Consider the following 13,412-nt stretch of genomic DNA (forward strand, 5'->3'; position numbering starts at 1 on the left):
ATTTCCGATAGGTAAATCGAACATAAATCAATACATATTAATAAAATGTTAGTATCTTGACAACGAATGTCTTCTGACTGGGAGGGAGAGTTATGTGTATATCCATGTTATTTCGGAAATCAATAATTATATGGTTGTTATCATGCTATAGAAAAAAGTTATTTTCATAAATCATTGAATTTTGAATTTTAGGAATACATACTATACAGTTGTTAAATTTATCGGAGAGCAAATTTCGCGCTAGCGTCTTGATACTAATTCTTAAGAGTAATAAATCATACATGTTATCTTACTTGTAATTTTTTCCAATTTATTCCCGGATATATTCGTTCGCGGAAATCTCCGTATTTCAGTGGAAGTAATATGCAACCCCTCTCGTTTGGGAATTTGTCTATTAATGAAATTGTACTGTGTGTAGCGCAAGTCTTTAAGAAAATCGTTCATAAAGCGATGGTAAATACACGATTTCATTATTTCGTAATTTTTTTCAAAGTTAATTATGCATTAAAAACTTTAATTGTATTAAAATAGAGATATTCACGGTATATTGTTTTCTTCTAGTTTTAAATAAGTATTGAATCAAGATGACAAGTACTTCAACTACAGAACAACTGCCCTACTCTGCTGACCACTCAGGTAAGCCTCTAAGTATCAAAAACACTGCTGAAGGGGGAGACCTATAATAAAACTTTATCATTTTTTTATATGCTAATTTTTCTCTCCGTATTGCATTATGTGATATAGATTCATTTGTTTGCATTTTATCGACAAATGATCGGTCTTTTTATATATTATTAGATATTAAAGGACTATGTATGGTTTGGGCCTTTTTGGCCCCTAAATCTATAAAAAATTTTAAACTGTTATTTGGTTTAATTTGTTTTATTTTAAATATTAGGACTACCCTAATTAAATTATAATAACAGTTTTCTAATATTGCAGCTTCAGTTGCTATCGTAACTCGAAATATGCGTAAACTATGATAAGATTGTGTTTTAGAACGAATTTATTTGCGTTCTTTTATAATTTCAGATGAGGTGTTTTACGGAATTCTGATTGTGGGAGTTGTAATATTTTCTGCGGCTGGTTCGATATTGACAATTTTATATCTATTTCAACGAAGGAACAATTCGGTATCTCACCGCTGTAGTGAATGTATAGAATGCATAAAAGAAAATACTACGGAAGATATATTTGATAAGTCATGGGATTTCAAAACGCCAATATCGTTAAAGGATGAAATCATAGATATAAATGATACTGGCGTGCGGTTGAATTTTAAAAACTACTCAAACAATCCAGAAGAGGAAGGGCAACAATACGTATTCTGTAGTGTCCATGACAATTTTACACTGCTTGCGCCAAAGATCAAGGTGAAGAAAGATCAGATGTTGGTGTCACCGGGTGTGGAAGTGACTTTATCATCAAAAAAGAAGTTCACAGGTTACGTGACGATAGAGATACCAATGTGCAAGATGGAAACGGTGGAATCTATTCGTGTTCACTGGGTTGCCACGCCGCTCACTTCCACACCAACGACAAGGGACATTCCATTTGAGAAGGACCCTTCTTCGTCACGTTTAGACTGTTTTTATACGTGGTCAGATAATGACAATGTCTTGGTCTATACCAAACACTTTTCTCTGTTCTACTGCTGGTGTTTCAAATCTGCGGTACGGTTCGAACTCTCCGCACAGATATGTGCTCGTGTTGGACAAATTAATGGGTTTCCTACCTTACAAATAAAATTCAAAATACTTGGGATGCAAAACAAGCTGAAGAAACGACAGGTAACTACAATACCAAGTTTTGATATAAAGAGAGATCTACAATCAGTCGTTATACGAATATTATATAACGTATGGTATAGTATAAACCACTTGTTGGAATGCGATAAAAAAATCGTTTATTTTAATGGAGAGAAAAAAGGTGGTACAAAAGTCACAATAGTGTGAAATTATTTCACTGCAATAGAAATTCGTATACATAAGTTTGATTCCCATACAACATGAAAATGTTTGCTACATACATAGAGTTTGTTTTATTTTGGAAGTTTAATGCAAGGTTTGGCTGTCAACCATAAAAACACCTTTGATCGTTTTATAAGAAAAACTTAAAACTGAAAGATAACAGGAGTTGAATTAGTTTTTTTCAGAAAAAAATTGTAGATTAATTCAGAATCATAATGCAATATTTAAAAATATAAAATGAATTCAACTTCATTGAAGAAAAATGAGCACAATGGTTTCCATGTGGTTGAGAGTGGAGAAATAAAATTGCTTGAAAACCAGAATTCAAAGAAGAAGAGAGGATTTCTGAAATGCAGAATCGAGACCCTGTTAAGGGACAATTGTCCAGGATGGCAGCATGTGACACGGGAAGGTAATCAAGAACAAGTCTACCCAACCGAGCAGGTGATTAAATTAGTTATGCGTTAATTATACCCCGTTTAACGACCCACAAATAATAAAAAATAATAATAAAAAACCTTGCCGTAGATTATACTACAAACGTGTATATTTTCGCTAATCTTTCTTTTCGCGTGTCGATTTTTTCCGTCTGAATATTTTCGCGTATGGAATTTATCGCTTATTAAGCATTCAAGTCGTCGGCGATGTGCCATTGGGATTAATTCACGTACCACGTGATACGCGATAACGTTTGTGCGGGACTATTGTTTCTATTGGTGATCTATTTACGTCATAAAATGACAGCACCTTCTAACGTCATTTCAGCTGGAAGATTACAAAGAGTTACGTGTTACAACTGGAGATACTAGTCCCGCACAAACGTTATCGAGTATCATATCGTGGTAGGTGAATAAGTGCCATTTTGCGCTGTGAATATATAAAAGAATGTAAAATCTACTTTTTGCAATAAAAATAATCCCTTCACCTTTGATGTGGATAGCGATTAAAGAAATATTTGATTTGAAAGAAATCCTCATTTTATCATAAAAATATTTCATAATATCTTTAAGACTCATAAATCAGTTCTAGGGATTAAAGGCTAAATAATTTATATCATCTAGGATCTATGTATGCATACAGCAATTATCATTACTCCAGTTTCCTAGAGAATATGATAACTCTTCAATCTTAATACAATTTTTATTTTCTTATTTTACTGAAATGAAGTAGAAGTTGTCTCCCTTTAGTAACATACCATAACATCAATGTATTTGTATATGTGGTATTGACTGAACTCTATGTAGAATGAATATGGTAATGAATAATTAGGAAATGACTAAATAGGCGTAGCCTTATGCATAATCTAAACATTTCCTTCGAGTTGGAAAGTATGATTTATGTGAAACTATTGTTACACAATCAGTGAGAAGTTGGTATGTGACGTTTCGATGTTAAGCACGATGCACATACTATAGCAACTTAATCAGACCAACGGTATAATAAAGAAAGTAAAACGAACAGTATGATAAAGATGGTGACAGTGTACACATCGTACTAGTCAGTAAAATGTCATACATCAATGTTTTAACCGATTTGGTAACAATAACATTATATAAATTTGTCTAAATAGTACAACTGTTGTTCTTCTAGGATGTGGATATTGCAGAACTCATCAAAAGTTGGCAGAGACATCACGAGTTGTGTTACTGTATATCGTGGTACATGCGATGTGAAATGAGGTCTTGTCACAGACTACCGATCGTGGTTGACGTCAATAACTCAAGTCGTGATGGTAAAAGTCACCAGAAAACTACCTTTACTACAGAGGTTGATGTCAGCACGGCACCAGTGAGTCGTTATTTCAATTAATTATATACATAATCCTCCAAATCTGATTGCAATACGCCACACTACATTTATTTTTTAATCTTAGTTTAGTACAACCAATCGTGAATTTCCGACGATGCTCTCCTAGCGAAGTTTTCAAAATGATAATATTTTCATTTTTTTTCTAAAGTTTAGAAATAACATAGATACATCAAATAAAAACAAACAAAATCCTCATTTGAATGGTAATTGAAAAGAAAAGAAAAAACACCAAGGAACAAGCAAACAAAAGATATTTAAAAGATTTTTATTCAAAATTGCAATTATGATTATTTCCCTTCTACCATAAGTATATTGACAGCTGAGAAACATGGGTTGTTGAATATTTGTTAGTGTCAAGATTATCTCCCTTTGTCCGGTTGAGTAGGAATAAGTGGTTATTGCATTTTGAATCCTAATTTTCGAGTACCAGCAAATTTCGCATATTTTGCAGGTGATTAAAAGTCGCGAAAATATATCACGTTAAAATGTTTCATTCTATGATAGAGTAATCCACAAAAATAAGGCGCCGCGAAATAATTGGTTCATGATTTGTTTAACTCAGATACAATCATGCATATACTAATTTGCTTTCAAAAACATGCACATGTTAATTTGCTTTCATCAAATCATGAATATGCTAATTTACTTTCATCAAATCATGCATATGCTAATTTACTTTCAGGTTCAGGACAAATCTGATGTGTCGTCAGAGAGGTAAATCAAAATAGATATATGATAAAAATTTACATTATTTAATATTATGAAATCATGTTATCGATTTTTATATTACTAACGATTTTATTGATAATAATGAAATATATGAAGAAAAAGTTACTGATTTGTAACAGTAACGAGACGCCATTTTGTTTGCTACCTTGTAGATATTATTATTATGTTTATGAAATAAATCATTAAGAAATGTGAAATTAAAAAAAAAATAACGCTTTTTAGAATTATAATGATTTCGCAATAATCCAGGATCATCTACCATGTATGTGTATTTCCATGTACTTCTATACAGGGAAAGTGAGGAAGCTGAAGTGACTAGCCATACGTATGATAAAATATCCCTTCTCTCAAGAGAGACTGCATTATCACAGAAACTACGATTGACAAGGCTGAATAGAGGTCGTGGCAAGAGAGAAGGTCATGAAAATGGTGGTTTTTCATACATTTCACCGAACCATGAAAATCAAAGACAGATACCTGAAATGATGTATGATAGCCCGGAGTATAGGTCCAGCGGAAGCAGTTATGCATCAATGAAAGGACATGTCAACGGGCTTAACAGAAAAGCGGAGCAAGCACGGACATCTCCCTATGAAATGAGGACAAGGAAACAAAACCTACCAGCAGGACATATTAATATTCTACCTATTAACAGCTCATCAAGCAACACTCCAAATTGCGAAACAAGCGATGATAGTGTAACATGTAGCACATCAAGTCCACCCACCAGTTACTCCGAATCGACCTCTTACCATGAACCAGTCAGTTCCCATGAACCAGTCAGTTATCCTGACCCAATGATTTACTCTGAAGAAACAGAATATCAACAACGCCAGGAACCCTTGAGGCGGCCACGTACAATTGGCGCGTCAATGGACCAAGAGGAAACAAATATAAAGGAACGTGTTGATTTTGAGCAGACGTTAGCGAAATCTCCTGTCAGCGATAGTATCTCAAATAGCGACCATGACGTGGTAGCTTTTGTTTGATCAATAGATTCTGAATTCCAATTATCATTACGTCTTAATTAGAGGAAGGTAATTTACATTTTAGTTACATTTTTATTTCTACTGTATAGTGACCCCTGCTTGACCTTAAGACGACCCAGCATCAATGTCCCTGTCTCAACCTTTCAGAACCATAAGACCCACATATGAAGCCGTCCTGTCGGTTAGGTTGATACGTAGTGATCATGATTTGACTCCAATATCTAATTGATACTGTTGAACATTCTGTTCATACAGTATAATAACAGTATTAAAAAAATTAGGAACACTTAAGGTTTTATTGTCGCTATATGATAAAAGACGTAATAGATATAAAAGTTGGCAATGATAATCCAGGTAGCGGAAATATCAATAATTGTTTAAAATTTCTTAGAAAAAAAATAAAACAAAATTTCTTAATCGAATCACCTTTTGAGAAGTTATAAATACATGATAGTGCTAATATTTTTTATGATTCATGTATTGTTTTAGTAAAAGAAACAAATGTCTTGAATTAAGCCTTTCAGTTGTCAAAACAAAATTATTTTATCATAGTGTAATATTTTCAGTTATGTTTCATGCATAATGTACATAAAGTTGGGTATAAATGTGTGTTTATGTATGATGGTATACTTAGTCATGTTAATGTACGTTGAAAGATGCCAGGATGTTATGAAATGATGATGTTCACAAAGATGAAAATAAAATCATAATTAATTATATCAAACCATGAAAAAAATGAAAAGCAAAAACTCGGCAATAATCTCACCTTATGATTTATGCAGTCGGTTAGACTGACTGTACGCTAAGCAATGGTCTAACGACATAGTTGTATAAAAGTTTGATTGTATGTGGTGTGTATTAGTATTGTAATATTACAACGAAGAATTCTTCATCTATATCATTTAAAGATATATTACTTCTGAATCACGCTAAATTCAATACAAATGCATCTATGTTCTATTAAATAATGTATACATATGTTCAAAGATACATGCGCTCGTCAGCATTTATGGATATTTGAAAGATTGTAACAAGTGTTCTAATACCTAACAGTAATTAAATAATTAATGAATGATGAAGAAATGGTTCTCACATTAAAAATAATTTTATTGTTGTTTATCAATTTATTTGTTGTTTTATTTTATCTATTTTTGGCGATATTGATACTTCCGGCGAATACATGATATTTAGGGGAACCAAATAATGTTAAAATCTTTCAAGGTATAAATGAAAATTTGCATAAAGATAAAGTAATATTACATACAGTTTTCTTTGAACACCAGATACAATTTAAAAGATGAAATATATTTTATATGTAGTGATATTGTTCAACGCCAAAAAAAAAATTAACGAAGAATTGCAATTATTATTTTTTTCTTGTGATGTTTCGTTTACGATTATTTTTTCCCTCCCTAAATACTAAACTGTGTATCTAGATAACACCAAATCTTTAGTTTTAATTCCGAAACTTTTTTTCCTAATATTAAAAATCCGTTAAATACCAAAATCTATTCTAAATATAGATTTGCTTATCGTGCTATCTTATCATATCCGAAGTGACATCTATATCGAGGTCTAAGTTCGGCGTTGAGTGAATCCTTCCGCGACGCTTTAGATATGATCGCTAAGAACGAGTGCCAACTTGTGAGTAGTAGGCCCAGGCAGTCAGGCCTTTGTCCAACATTGTATGGGATGGACATGTGTATTATCTGCATTGTATTGTTTGATTTATACCTGATATGTTAGTCATATATAACGTTTTTATCAGGTGTCTATCAATCACTTAAAATCCATTCAAAAACCCTACATAAATGATGTGGATCCTCATTAAAATGAAAGTTACTAAACTTCCAATTTATTTTTTTGCAAGAAACACCCCGATATTCCAATAACGTATTAATGGGAATATTGTGGATAGAATTGCAATATTATTTCTTGGTTAATTATATCCGAACTCTCGTTTCAGATGATACCTTCATTTCACATTTCATCAATGTAATCTTTTTGTAATTATGACGGTTTTCATCGCATTGGGAAAAATGTATCTTTCCCGTTTCGGCACCCAAAAACCATTTCAAACGAAGGAATATCACTTTAAATTATAATTAAAATGTAGAATACTTGATTCTGTTGATATTATAATTAATAAAAGCACCATTTGCTTTTAAATATTATCGACCTTGCATGAAGCTAAAACAATTCCTTTTGTATTTATTCATTGTATTTCATTTTAGAAATTATTTTGTATTTTTAGTTTGTATCTAAATTACTTGATTCATTGTTATATAATTTCATTTGAGGAATTGTTTTTTTAGCTTCGTGAAAAGTGCTCTGTATTTGATAAAATTAAAGGGTGGTTGCACAAACTCAAAATATAAAACAAGTATAAACATATAGTGTACTGGCCTTTTTATTATGCCTTTGTATGAGAAATACATGTAATTGATTGGCAGTTTGTTACACGAAATGTCGACACATATAAGAATAAATGAACGAATAGCAATGACCGGTCACGTATATAATTGAACATCTGAGGTAGCTATCGATAAAGTTAAATACACTACATCAAAACCATTTCACACTTGAGTCCAGCTGAAGGGTGTCGGGTTATGTAAACGTTTGAATTATACCGCAATAAACAAAGACAATGTAGTTTTACTACGAAACATTATCACGAGCAACAACATGCATCACAATCAGTAATGAACTACATTTAGATCCATAGATATAACATAGTTCGATAGTAAGAGTCATGAAGATCCATGTCCATAGCAGACCTGAAAGGTCGTAGTTAAAAGTTTGCAGAAAACGAATAAAGTTCTCCTTGTTAAGCAACGTACAAATATGTACTGAGTCGAAAGTTTGCACAATTCTAGCACTCAGAGTCACTGTCCGAACTATCGTCTGAACTCTGGGAATCTCCGAACCCAGAGTCAATAGATCCATGTGTATCTCTCCGTGAGTTGAAGGATTTCCAGCCACCGGATACAATGTTCGTTGTATCAACAGATTCTTCAATAAGTTCTCAGAGTACATGCAGTCATCGTCAATCTCTTCATCATCAACGCACTGGTAGTCATCTTCATCGAATACAGAAGGTAGCGATGACATTGATACGAGTGAAGACATTGATGGAATGGAAGCCATTGATGGTAGAGAAGACACGGATGGAATCGACCGGAGGTCGTAGTCAGAGTCAGTGACGTCACAAGAACTTGTGGACAGGTTTTTGCTGCCACCATGGAAACGCTGGAATTTGATTTCTTCAATCGTGTCGTTCATGGTCAGCAGTTGTTTCATCAGACCGAGATCTTGGTCCATGAGGTTGGCCTGTAACAATAAGGTAAGCAATAGTAAGTAAATTTCGTCTTCAATCATTGCAAAATTAATATAATATTTTAACAGCTTTACACTTTAAATGTTTGCAATCTTTGCAGAAGATCTTTGTTGAAATTATGTTTAGTGATTTATATTCTCTCAACCGTTTTGCAGAAAATTGAATGATAATTTGCTTTAGATGTAGAATATGATATAATCTTACCATTTCTTTCCGTAAAGTAGCCATAGCTTCATCCATGAATGATTTAGGCTTTTTCGAGTCGTCAAGTGAGACTGATTCTTTTAATTCCTCAGTTGACTTTTGTCTACTGAAGTAAAACTCTCTACAGGAGTTGGACAACTCAATGGAAGCCGTATAGTCATCAGTGATATCCACGCTCTGTCGTGTCGTCAGCGCCATTTCGTATGGTTTGTTAGTTAGTTCCCGAGACAGGAAAGTCGTTATGGCGGTTGACGTCTCGTTTTGGCCTTTTATACCAGCGGATCAGGACAAGCCCTTTGATTGGTCAAAATTGTATGTATGCCTAAAATCCGGCCGATGGGTTGCCAGATATGCGATGACGTACATTTTACCACCTCGAACTGGGAGTAGCGCGGTCTTTAAATTTAATTAATCTGATAACATCTAATTCTGCTATGTGTTGTCTACGAGGGCGCATCCTGGGGGAATATTGCAGAGATAAATGAACCATAAGGTCGCACTTAAAACAATAGAAAAATCTGCATTGGTACACTTGTAATACAAAGTGATAACTCGCGATAACTGCTGTCTTTCATAAGAAAGAATCTACCATTATATTTTAGGTTATTTTTATACATTTGTTTGGAGACAAATTGCAGTAAACAATTACCTTACCCATAAGGTTGAACCAAATTTTAAATGCATTTCTCTGTAAAAAAGATAACAATTCCAAGGTTTTTACGAGCAATCATATATCATTACAACCACCCAGAATGGCGTGAAGTAAACATGCAATGATGTGCTCTTGGGAAATTATTAGTAACATGAAAATTATGCATTATAATGTCTTTAAGCTAAAATATTAAGAACTGTTTAAATATTTCTGACAATACGTACATGGTAAGTTGTAACCACATGTACGAAATCAACTTGATCATTGTAAGAGGCATGACCCCCCCCCCTCCCCCACCTTTGTCGCCGCTGGTGTCAAATTATTATGCTATCTTCAGATGGTAGAACGGTCCCTCGGGAGCACATACTCGTCCCCCTGCACCAAGATGTTCATACCTTGCATATTTACCCCACGTGGTTAGTCTGAAATACTCGCCAACTCAATGACAATATTTGAATACTAAACTTGACACAAATAAATCAATTAAATAGGTCTACCATATCAATAACAAACATATATATCACTTATCTATCGACACCCTGACAGACACTAACAATACAATCCAGCTGCGTATCAGTTTGGTCAACTGATGTACCGGAACACTTCGACGTAAAAGCCAGAAGATCTAAGGAGTAGTCGGTGTTTGTCAAGGCCGAAGCCATTTCGTTTTATTTCGTGTGATTAACACATTTGCTCTTTACCATCTTATCCGTAGCACTATCACATCACCATCTAAACGAATCGTCAACAGATCGAAATACAACATTAGAAAGTACCTAATAATCATGAAATTGACCTTCTGATTTTAAATGTCAGTTTGTCGATATTCATTGCAGTTTTGGCGTATTGTCATGGCTTACTGTAAACGCAAAGATGATTTCCGACATCTGTAATAATTACTACAATAACATACAAAAATGCAATAAGTGCGATCATATTTTAGAGCAAACGTTCTGATGCGAAAAGTGCTAAAATAATCTGGAGAATTATCGTTGTTTTGTTTTGGATAGAAACATGATTAAAAGTTTTCTAAAGAGAATTGAATTATGATTCCAAAAGCTGTTTTGATAACATTATTATTACATTATTTATCTGGATTCAGCTTGGGAAGTTGATTTACGGCAAGTTTAATTCAGACGACTGAAAATTTTAACACTTCAGTTGGCAAAATGGAAGCTGTTTGGTATTTAATTGCACTGCAACTAAATTGCAGTTATTATTATCCTGAAATATGTACGGATCATAACTGGTTGTAAATCATTCAGTATTTTTTTTTTCAATTTTCCTCTATTGGACCCAACAAGTTATGATGAAGAATGATGTAAAAACCATTACACCACAGACAATCGATATGTGGCGCTTTATAAAGAATAATAACACAATAAGTGAGTTAATTTGGCAGCCACGAAATTACGGCACAAATAACTTTAAGGTAAAGGTCATTGTTTTGAAGATACATGAAGGACTCGGTCAGTAGACCACGTTGGCCATCTAGATATAAATATATTGAACACCGTGTGTCTTCATGTGTCAGTACGTCAAACAATCCAGGGATAATTACGAGACAATCACTTGTCACTTGGTCCGTTCGATATGATCAGGTTGATGGAATCTAAAATCGGTATGATCCCCCGGGTGTGAATAAACCTTAGAGGTGAAGGACGTTCACAGCGAGTAATACAGCGAATAACACTTGCAGTCTGGTCGCGTGGTGCTGTAATGTAATCAGATTTTTTTTTGGTTTCTGGATATAAACATAAAAAAATAGTAATGAATAGTCCATAATAAGATCTCCGTATCAATAACGCAAATTTCAATACGCAGACATATTGGATCAATTTCATAGATGCGTCGTAGTCAGCCTAACGCCTACTGCCAAATCCAACCTGCTAAAGATAGAGCCAATGTTACTATTACATAACAGTAAAGTGATTTATCCATATCTTGATATATCCATGTGTACTACATGTGTTTTCTACATCTTTGTGTAAATCGCAATCATATTACACACCCGCTGAATACACATATCAATGATACTTAACAACATTTTAAACATGTAGAAACTTTTACAGACATGGAACTTTTATATTTATACATGTTTACTGGTGGGGAAATGCTTGTCTTGGTTTTGTGTTTTGAAGATTGTAGTGTGGACCTATCTAGTTGTTCAAATTTTATTGTTTGTACAGACGAATTACAATTGCCGTACAGACGGAAATTTAATATTCATCATTTATAATATATCATTTGTTTGATTACATATTGATTACCGTATACAACCTTGATTTTAGGCTGTGCTGACATTCGTTTTAATTCGACTTATTACATTTTTTGAAATGAATTATAAGGTTGATTTGGTGAACACAAAAACGATATACTTCACGTCAATGTTTATGATATTTTCACTCGCTTTTGACTTATCGGATATGCAGCATTAAACAGTGGATTAAAATCATTTTGATTGCTACCCTCATTAGTTTGTGTGCAAAAATGACATCATATTATTATTTTGACAATATGATCACACAAAAACGACGTATAATCATTAGAAATGAAAAAGTACAATGGCGGAATAACCTTTGGCGGAACTAGTAGTGATGGTCTTCTGTTAATGGAAGCTAGGAGTAAACCATGTAAATAATACATAATATACCAATTATTTCGTGAATAAAGTATCTATAAATGTGTACATCTAATGAGATGAGGGAGGCTTTGGGATTTTATTATCACTGGCGTGTTTCGCACGGGGGCTCTTGGAAAAAAATTTCATGGTTTAAATGGTTTATAGATGAGCTAGTTTCTAAAATAGGCTGACAGGATCTCGTTTTAAAATTCGATATTATATAATATGTTATAATTCAATTCGATTTTAGCCAGTGACTGAAAGGCTTGTGGGGCCGCAGAAAGCTGTGGATTGTTTAAATACCAATATATTTATCTAACTGAATCGTAATTATGATTCGCTATGTCCTTGTCTATATACGTATTGTATTTAACCACACATGGTTTTACATGGGGTGTTCCATTACGTATTTGAACAGATATAATGTCGATAGCCTAGTATATCAAACATTTATCTTAATATCTGTCCGCTCTACACCATTGGATTCTTTATTATTAATCAGGTAGAAGATTGACAGCTCCTATCATCTACTATATCGTATGGTAAACACCTCCTCAAAACAATAGAAACATTTGTTCAGCTACTGAAGTGTGAAAAGGTTCGTTATGAAAGCTGTATATCTGTATACGTAGGTCTACAATCATTGACTTAACGTAAAATACATAATTTAGGATAAGAAAAACATTGTAAAATTATTATCGGTCTATTTTGATCACACAAATATCCCGACCTGATAGCATGTTTATTGAAACACACATGTAATAAATCCAATACCATAATACCAGAAGTATACGGATTTACATCCCAATCAGCTGTTGAGTCTCACTCATATTGCCATTTACTTCTGCAGTGTTTATCTTAAAAACAAAAGATTTGCCCAGCTTTGCCTATCTAAAAAAGTCTTTATTTTCAGAAACGAAACCAGTAATCTATAAAAAGAAACTCCGCAAAAACACGGCAATAAAATGTGAATTATTTATAACCGAAAATAATTATGATAATCTACGTGTATATGATTAACAATTATCATCACATCATAAGCGATTAACACATGTAATGAAATCATATCTTATTTGTTATAGTTTCATAATGGTCAATG

The 13,412-nt window shown here is 33.4% G+C and overlaps 1 protein-coding gene and 1 pseudogene across 1 annotated transcript; one reads left to right on the plus strand and one right to left on the minus strand.

Moving 5' to 3' along the window:
* The first annotated feature begins 583 nt into the window (after nucleotides 1–583).
* Nucleotides 584–5,999, plus strand: LOC138326210 (uncharacterized). The gene is made up of 6 exons (XM_069272337.1): nucleotides 584–636; nucleotides 1,033–1,790; nucleotides 2,229–2,414; nucleotides 3,561–3,758; nucleotides 4,462–4,493; nucleotides 4,801–5,999. The coding sequence occupies exons 1-6, from the start codon at nucleotides 585–587 to the stop codon at nucleotides 5,495–5,497; spliced, it is 1,923 nt and encodes a 640-aa protein (XP_069128438.1). The 5' UTR covers nucleotide 584; the 3' UTR covers nucleotides 5,498–5,999.
* Nucleotides 6,000–7,889: 1,890 nt separating this feature from the next.
* On the minus strand, nucleotides 7,890–9,276 carry LOC138324975 (uncharacterized; annotated as a pseudogene).
* Between the last annotated feature and the right edge of the window lie 4,136 nt (nucleotides 9,277–13,412).

Source organism: Argopecten irradians, chromosome 6 (assembly GCF_041381155.1).
Source record: "Argopecten irradians isolate NY chromosome 6, Ai_NY, whole genome shotgun sequence".
NCBI lineage: Eukaryota > Metazoa > Mollusca > Bivalvia > Pectinida > Pectinidae > Argopecten > Argopecten irradians.